This window comes from Vanessa atalanta, chromosome 13 (assembly GCF_905147765.1).
Source record: "Vanessa atalanta chromosome 13, ilVanAtal1.2, whole genome shotgun sequence".
In the NCBI taxonomy this organism is placed as follows: domain Eukaryota; kingdom Metazoa; phylum Arthropoda; class Insecta; order Lepidoptera; family Nymphalidae; genus Vanessa; species Vanessa atalanta.
The window spans coordinates 2,695,287-2,704,243 of record NC_061883.1 but is presented as its reverse complement, the minus strand read 5'-3'; the positions used below and the strand labels follow the sequence as shown (position 1 = coordinate 2,704,243).

The following is an 8,957-nucleotide window of genomic DNA, read 5'->3' as shown; positions in this document are numbered from 1 at the left end:
GCGCGCACCCCGCGCACGCGCTGCTGTCCGTCGCGCACGCGCTGCTGCGGCCCGCCGGCGCGCTGGCCTCGCGCGCGCTGCCCGTGCTGCCCATCGAGGAGGACTGCATGCCGGCCGACGACGTCAGCGACCTGCGCGACGTCGTCGACGCGATCAACAAGCTCTGCGACACTATGAAGACGTCGTACGACGGGACCGACGACGGCTCCGACGACGGCCCGCTCGAGTCGACCGAGGTGACCGTCGTCGAGAGCTGGGCCGAGCCCGCGGCTGTCGTTCCGGAACCCCCGGCTATCGATCCGGAACCCTCGGCGATGGAGCTCGAGGCTTTTGATACACGATCGGTATATTTCGACCCTGAACCGGCGGCATACGATCCGGAACCCGTGCTGCCCGAACCCACGACTTTCGATCTGGAACCGACAGTTTTCGATACGAAACCCGCGCCAGTCGAGCTTACGGCTTTCGACGCGGAGCCGGCAGTTTTCGATTCAGAACCCGTGCCAGCCGAGCCGATGAGTGAGATGTATTATACCGCCTCTTCTGAGGTTTCGTTGCTGTCCGATACGGATATGCAGGATAGAGCCCAGGGCGAGGACTCGGACAGGGAAAGGGACGACAGAAATAGTGTAATGGCCGGCCACGTAGCGGCGATGAGAGAACGCTTCGAGAGCATGACTAGGACTAACACGCCGTGTCCAGATTTAATGCGTTCTACGTCGCCATCTTTTGAAGTATTCAGAAATATTTCGTCTTCGCCAGATATTGAAAAACCGTAAAAATGTCTTATTATGTTTAACCGTTTCGATCTTTGTATTCAATTTTTGCAATTAAAATTTTACTAAATGTACAATAATGTAGGTTCCTAGTTAGTATAATCTAGGTATTTCGAGAAAACAAGTTTCTAGTTACAGGAACAATCCTAACAAATTTGATCTTAAGCTGACCATAATCAACCAATAATTAATGAACAGGATTTAGGAGAATTTAGAAGGAATTGTGCCAATTCTGAAACTTACAATGGTATGGTACGTTCAATGTTCATTTACAAAATATTGAGTTGTCTATGGTAAGCTAAGAATCTGTTCTTATGGTGGTAGAAAATTTTATACATTTACTATGTTGAACAAAAAACTACTTACCGTTAAAACTTACTTACTTTAAACTTCATTGTTAACCTACAGATTTCTTCTAATGTGGTGCCATAAATCCAATCTGGTTCTTTAGATTAGATAAAAATGTATTACCTATAGTATTCTTAAAAATATATTCAACCATTGCTAGTCCTTTCGTATTACAATATTATTTATGCCCAATGAACATGCTAATAGGATGTTCATACTTAGAAGGGTTGTGATTTTTTTTTTATTCACTTCGCAAACAAACGAACAGTTACATATCGACAAAGATTGGTTAGCTTTAGTTAAGGTGTAGCCACGTTTTTACAGGCAATATTATAGGGCTAGTAAATGTTAATCGTTCGTGGAAAATGTATTGTGTTGTAATGTGATCTTGGAAACGCTCAAATTTTGTAGTTTTATAAATATTATAGGCGTAATAACAACATATTGGATTAATATTTTCAGACCAAATAGTGTATAAATTTGGTAAAACGGCTTAGTCAATAGAGATTCATTCGAGTATGTTTACAAATATTTACAAATAAACGGAGCGTTGGAAGTTGCCATGTATGTTGTATCTAGAATTTAATGGTTTGTTGATGAATTAGTTGTAATAGCAACATTTGTTTACTTATGAAATTATCTGTTGTGATTTTTACTGGGATGTTTATTCAGCGGATGTCGGTCGGAAGGTGATACTAGTTATTTAGATTTAAATAATAATCCTGTTACTCTAGGGTTTTGGTATCGATATTTCTTCAAACAGTCTAGCGGTTAGATGTGTAATATAGATGTGTTATGTATACAAACGAGACTTTTTATTACAACAATTAAATATACGACACTATTAAAGTATTATGAATTTTAATTAAATATAAAAATAAAACAAGGTTACTTACTAATTTGGAATAAGTATATAAAAGTTAAAAGTATATGCCAAAGTAAAAAATCATTCTCTAAATAAACGAGTCCGTCGTCGGCGACATGCGAGCATGCGGTCCCTCCAGGCTTCGAGGCGACCGAGGGGGATGTGGCCGACGACGGACCGGCAAGCGCTAGGTCGCTAAGGTGCAGATTACGTAGACATAATTAGCCGATCGGCTAACAAATAAAAAGCGCACATTCAAATCGAGAGCATTTATTGAGTAAAACGGTCAAAATTCTACAAGAATAGGCAACGTCACGACTTCACGTGGAAACGCTTAAGAAAAAAAAACTTCAAGGCAATCAATATACACGGACACGTCGTCGGCACTCGCCACATCACGCTACGCCACACACACGTCGGAACGAAAGTCAGTCGGCGGCGGCGTCCAACAACGCACGTTGTGACCGCGTCGCCTGCAGCGCAGGGGGCCGCCGCCTCTTACCTGCAGCTACCGGTAGCGCGGCATCACCACGCCCGGGAACACGCCCACCGGCATCACGCCGCCCGGCAGCAGCATGCCTGCGCACCCGCACCATTACGGACATACTCTACTTACGGGAGGGTGGCGGTCAGAGATACGAACTTAGGTGGTTTCGATTTGACATTGTATTTATTGGAATATTTCTTAATTTTAGATTGGAATCGACTAAATACTAACAATATTATTACAGACAATTCATTTTACTTATATTAAATATGCACGGAATCCGTAGCTTATTACAATCGGTCACATGGAACTGTTGCCATACTGTACCCGAAGTCGAACGCGTGATCGCTAGTCGTCCTGATTTCGATTTTATCCTTTAGATTGTCAGGCCATTTATTTTTAAATTACATATCTACACAGTTATCCAATTACATGCGAAATAAAAGAGTAAAAACTAAACCAAGTATAAAAAATTATAAATTGTGCAGGATAAAAATACACAATAAAAACAATAACTAGCAATAAAGACGTCATCATCGATCAATTAATTTATTTAAAATCGATTCTCGTCAAAGTCATCGTATAGCTAGTGCGCCACCCGCGTCAGGACGAGTAGCGAGGAGCGAGCAGCGAGGGGCGGCGGCTCGGCGACGGCGACTCAACGGTAGTGTAGAGTGTACTGACCGGGCTGCAGCGGGCGCATGAGGTTGAACTGCGGCATGACGGGCAGCATGCCCATGACCGGCGGCACGGACACGGGCACGCCCACGCGCACGGGCTGCGGCAGCACCACGGGCTGCATCATGGGCCGCCGCATGGCCGCCGCCTGCTGCTGGCGCGCCGCCGCCACCGCCGCCGACATGTGCGCCGCCACCTGCTCAGGTGCACAGTGGTAACTCAGTGATTCTTCTACTGAGTATTCGCACACAATACCATCGACACTAATAATAAACTGAATGAAGGAAAAATGATAATTCACATGTACAATAAAGATACTAAACCATATTTGCTGTTTAATTTAATTCGTTCACAGATTCGTATTAAGTTGAGAAGTGCGAAATGTATCTAAACAATAATATTGCAAAGCCAATCTGTACACGATTCTTGACTATTTTATTTGTTTCTAGACTTTGTACTAAAACAGTAAGCAACACTATAGGATAGTTAATATTTTTCATTAAATATAACTAAATTATTAAGATATTGAACACAATCTCCCTTATATATATTTAAAGATTATCTCTGCTGTATGCATTAAAGTTTAAGATAATACAGGTATATTTGTTTTGACACCATTGAACACACACAGAGACACCTATAATCTTAAATGATCATCTAAATGGAGAAATTAAATCATGTATACAAATTATAAATAATTCTGAATATAATGAATGTGCTCCAAAATAATAATGACAAAATTAGATAGGTTTCTTTGTAGGTTTCAAACTGTTCTAGATGAACTAATTATATCAATTTGTCTAAACTCTACAAGGTACGTACGTACATAACTTTAAGAGGTAAATACGAAAAATATTTTTTACATACCTCAGCCTGACTTGTACTGGGTGTGATCATAGTAGGTGCTGTTTGTGTCATCTGTAATTCTGGTTTAGGTTTAGGGCGGTATTTAATATTCCGCGCTCTTATTTCTTCTAAGGAAACATCCTCGGGAGGATGAATGATCTTTGATCCTGCACCAGTCGCTGTTACCAGAGGACATGAGTTTGCAGCTGGTGGTTTAACTTCACCATTCTCTTTAGGGTCTGACCCTGAGGCAGATGATGTAGTTGGAGGTGCACTTATTGTTGCATTACTGAAATTGAATAATTTATTTTAATTACAAGAATGATAAAGTTTAAAAAAATAATTTTATATTTAAGTAATTTAATTCACATAAGTTCAAGAGTTTATTGTTTTTGTTGATTTTATCCTATGATAAATAAAATTAATTTACCTGTATGCAGGGAAAGTGGGTTTGCTTGGTGTTGAAACTGGAACACTCACAGCGGGGAATAGAGGTCTCATGCCAGGCATCATCATTCTGTGAAAGAAACTAACCTTAAAATTATTGCCTAATTGAAAAAATTGGTTTGGAAATATTTATAAACACTTTTATAGATATTATTGAAATCTCAAACATATAGTCCTTATGACTTTCAATATATATTTGTTATAAAATATCTTTAAAAATAAAAATCTTAATTAAGTAAAAAAATAAATAAATTATGAACTGAATAATTTTAACTCAATAGGATAGAATAACAATAATATAAATGCATGGTGTGTAGCTTACCTAGGTGCCTGCATAAAATGTGGCATCATATTCATTTGCATGTGCGGGTGATACATCCCAGGTGGAACGTGGCCCATGGGGGTAGGCAGGATGCCTTGTGTCACTGATGATGGCCCGGGACCCAGCTGTTGTAAAAGAACATACATTAAATATAAATGCTTAAATACACAAAACTAAAATAAGGTGAGCTATGGACCTTTTTCATTATTTTCAAAGATTATTATTGTATGTAAACTAATATAATAAAAAGATGGACTGAAATGCAAAAAGCTGTTAACCTTAAAAACTTTTTTGAATTGTAAAATACTTTTCAGTTTTGCTCTATAAAAGAAATTATACAATTAAAACTGTTCTTTCAAAAGTTTCATACAAGCATCATCAGAATCACTTATTTACTAAAATTTCAAATGGAGATTGAACTTACAGTTATCTGAACTCTTTGATATTCCATTAACACCAAAGTTGACGTTGCTTTAACTAAATAAACTAAATATAGTGGGTAAATAATCTATTTCAGTACTGTTCTGAAGAAACGCGAACAATGAAATCTCATTGTTAGTCCTTACAAAATAGAGTTGTAAACATAAGTATTAATATAAACTCAATGCAGCTACTTACTGGTTTCACTTTACCCTGTAATCCAATTAACTTATTACTCTGTGTAGTTGATAATAGTGAATGTATTATTAACTCTTACCAGTGCAGGAGTTGCTTTTTTCTTTGCTGCAGGTTCATCATCTTCACTGTCAGAACCTTTCCCCCCACCTAAAGGATTGACTTTGGGTAAAATATGCACAGGAATTCACTTTCAACAACCTACCTTTTTGGAACACTAATGCTACACATCAATTTACATCTATGGCTACAGTGTCCCAAGCATAAGTAATTCAAGAAAAAAAACATGATTTGTACATACTTTATGATCCAAAAACAGCCAAAGCCCATAAAAATGTTTTTATACCTGTCTTTTGTTTCTCATGCTCCTTCACATCTTCAGGCGGTATACCTTCCATTCCATATATTTCTACTTCTATATTTGACCTATTTGGTAATGAATTTGGAACTTTATCTATGGCTTCTTTGTGAACCTGAAACAGTTATGTGGATAACATTTAAAATTGTAAAATTTCTGTGAAAAAATAGGGTTGGATATTTACGTTGTACTATTGAAAGAGCAATATGGCGCGTGAGACGTGCCAAAATATCTCAACCTATAAGCAGACGGTTAAAAAATACTGCAGAGTGAAGGCGTGGGCGGGCGGGGCGTATGCCAAGAATATAGGGCGGACGTACCTGCATGCAGTGTATTGACAGTCCGGGTCCCGTGTACAATTTCTTGTGACATATGTGACATTTAAAATGCTTTGCTTTTTGATGCTGAATCAGAATCTTCTCATCGTCAAATTCCCTATTACAATACCTGAGTACTGTGCTAAGAAAATAATCAAAAATAAACGACCACATACATAACAAAAAAAGTAGGTCAGTTAGATTTTCTGAAGGTCTCACGAATAATAATTTTGTAATACATTCATGAAGTAAAAAAGGATACCAGCACCATGGTTTTGATGCCTTCTTCTTTTTCCTACCCATTGTTTAACTAAAGATTACACTTATAAGGAGTCTATAGATAACACTAAACTACACTTAACTAACTAATTATCACAGTTTATTTCTATTTAAGTTTTTGTAGTTAAAAAATATGTAGCGACGCAAAACGTTTAAGCAATGCAAAATGGCGGCCAAAGAAATAATAGCAGAGATCGAAACAACATCGACACCACTCTCAAGACCTCCACTCACAAACTGTCACTGTCAAAACGAAATTGACTTTTTGCCACGCCATATTGTTTTTAAGCGAATAGATTTTTACCCATTAACCAATCGTGATACGTTTAAGAATTTGACATTAAATCTGATTGGTTATAGAAATTCTTACCATAGAGTAGATTTTGAGTTTTTTAAATGTTATAAGCTAAGAATATACATTTAACAGTCTAAAATATATACAACATTTTTCTTTATTTTACAGTTAAATAAAAGAAAGTCTACTTTATGATTAAAATTATTCCGATATAAATAATTTTACTTTAATCGGCTTACCGTAAACAAACTCAATAACAAAACAAAACTTAGCACTTACATGATTAATATAATATATTATCTATTTAGAGTGACTACAAAATAATTCTAAAAGAGACGAGCCAATATTATTATCTTAGTTGTGTGGCAGCTTGATACTTACCAAAAATCATACTATTTTACTAGTGGACGACCAAATATTAGCTATTATTTTTTTAAATTCATTCTCAGTTTATTTAGTCTATATAGAAATATAAATAATAATCAAAGACATAGCATTATATTTAAAAAAAAAAGATAATCACAATTATGTTTGGTTATCGATACTTATAGTATATATTATAATATCTTAACTTATATTATATATAAATATTTAATTAATAAATTAAGTTCCTTAAGAATGAAAACGAGAGTTTATTTTTATTTAATTAGCATGTTTGTATAACTTGAGGTTCAACGATATTTAAGAATTTCTAACAATTCTAGTATTTGGTCTTTAATAGTTATTATTATTTTTATTAGTTATTGTTATTAGTTTATCGTTAGAATTTATCACCGAACCTCGACAGAAGTTTACAACTGTCAAAAACAGCGATTTCCTCGCATTCAATTGGGGATCGTAAGATTTATATATTTTTGTCAAATGATTAATCAAAGTTGCAAACCTAGCTGGTACCGTCTAAGGAAGCTGTAAAGTCAATTTAAAGATTATTTTCATCAGCCTTTATAGAAGATCGGAGGAAGAAATTAGAGTAGAGATAGTATTAATGAAAACAAAAAAGAGTAGGTTTTAATTCTTCCATTGTGTCAGGACGTAATTGGTAAGGTGGATTGTCATGGATGGGCAATGTATATTGAGTATGTTGGATTTATCTTAACTGTTTAGAGAGGAAAAAGTAATACAGTGCCTGTTAAGATCATTTTGTTTTCAAGTTCCAAAATTTTATTAAATTGATTTAGTGAATATTTAGTTTCAAATTATACTGGCAAATACACAATAAAATAATATGATGTAAAAAGAAATAACCTAGGTAGCGTGACTTCTTTAAGTACGTAATTTTTTCTGTAAATACGTTGTACTTACAGAAGTCTGGCGTTGATTTAATTTGGCGCTCCGTTTCAAAAGGTCCAATCCTAACAGCATTTGGCACGCGCAATACGTAATAATAAAATTATGGTATTATTAATGCAAGCCATTGATGAGTTTAACCTACTTTGGCTTAGTTATTTTCGAATTAAAACGAATATCATTCAGGACATGAAAATATTTTATCTTATAAATTTCCATTAAATGGATTTTTTCTTCGTTTACACAACTGCCCACCATTTTTCACTTCAACTACAATAGGTTTATTTTCCTACGACATGGCCGGTCTAGCTAATTGTCAATTCGAGATGATTAAACACGTTTTCTTTAACAATATCGGTATGATTGCATAGTGTCATGCAACATGTTGCGGTAATTTTATTCCAATTACGTGAGAATTAAATGTTATACAAAAACGGTTGAAATATGTAATATATTTTTATCCTTAATTCAAATAAAAGAGGATTTTTTTCAATTTCTTTACAAGGTTGATTTAAACTTCAAATATTAAATTAATTTTTATTTTAGTCCGTAATCATAATTTCTCCATCAGGTCGTTGTTTGAATAGTTATTCCGAACTATATAACTTTATGAGGCCGCTCGACCGTTGGTCCTTCTATGTAAGCCTGCAGTCTTACATAGGAGGGCCAACCTTCCAGGAACCCTCCAGGAACCAATCCGGGGCTGCACTCCTGGAGGGTCTCGAGGTACAGAGAACCACCCTAGTCTCTATTGGAATGCCTCTGGCCACACGGCGCACTCCGATAGGGTATGATGCACCTCTACACTCCATAATATCGTACTATTGACACAATTAGCGTTTGTCCATTACTAATGACAAAAAAAAATCTGTGCCTAATTTACATAAACAATGCAAAGTGATACTTGAACGCGAAGCCGGTCCTTGAGAAGAATACTTCAAGATAAATACAAATACCTACCTACATTAGCATGTAGGTACCGATAATGTTATTTAGATTAATATTTAGTACTTATCTATCTATTTATATTTATCATT

The 8,957-nt window shown here is 36.3% G+C and overlaps 2 protein-coding genes across 3 annotated transcripts; one reads left to right on the top strand and one right to left on the bottom strand.

The window, feature by feature from the left end:
- Window positions 1–10: 10 nt before the first annotated feature.
- Window positions 11–1,976, top strand: LOC125068022. The gene has a single exon (XM_047676978.1). The coding sequence runs from the start codon at window positions 108–110 to the stop codon at window positions 777–779; it is 672 nt and encodes a 223-aa protein (XP_047532934.1). The 5' UTR covers window positions 11–107; the 3' UTR covers window positions 780–1,976.
- Window positions 1,977–2,243: 267 nt separating this feature from the next.
- LOC125068021 (BUB3-interacting and GLEBS motif-containing protein ZNF207) lies at window positions 2,244–6,577 on the bottom strand. 2 transcript variants are annotated; one of them, XM_047676976.1, is made up of 9 exons: window positions 6,322–6,577; window positions 6,063–6,189; window positions 5,731–5,857; window positions 5,467–5,534; window positions 4,770–4,894; window positions 4,431–4,529; window positions 4,022–4,289; window positions 3,161–3,350; window positions 2,244–2,568 (listed from the first exon to the last, which is right to left on the bottom strand). In XM_047676976.1, exons 1-9 carry the CDS (start codon window positions 6,360–6,362, stop codon window positions 2,498–2,500), a joined length of 1,116 nt encoding a protein of 371 aa, XP_047532932.1. In that variant the 5' UTR covers window positions 6,363–6,577; the 3' UTR covers window positions 2,244–2,497. The 2 variants fall into 2 exon arrangements, with proteins under 2 accessions (XP_047532932.1, XP_047532933.1); XM_047676977.1 differs by having other exon boundaries at window positions 4,431–4,517; window positions 6,322–6,576.
- Between the last annotated feature and the right edge of the window lie 2,380 nt (window positions 6,578–8,957).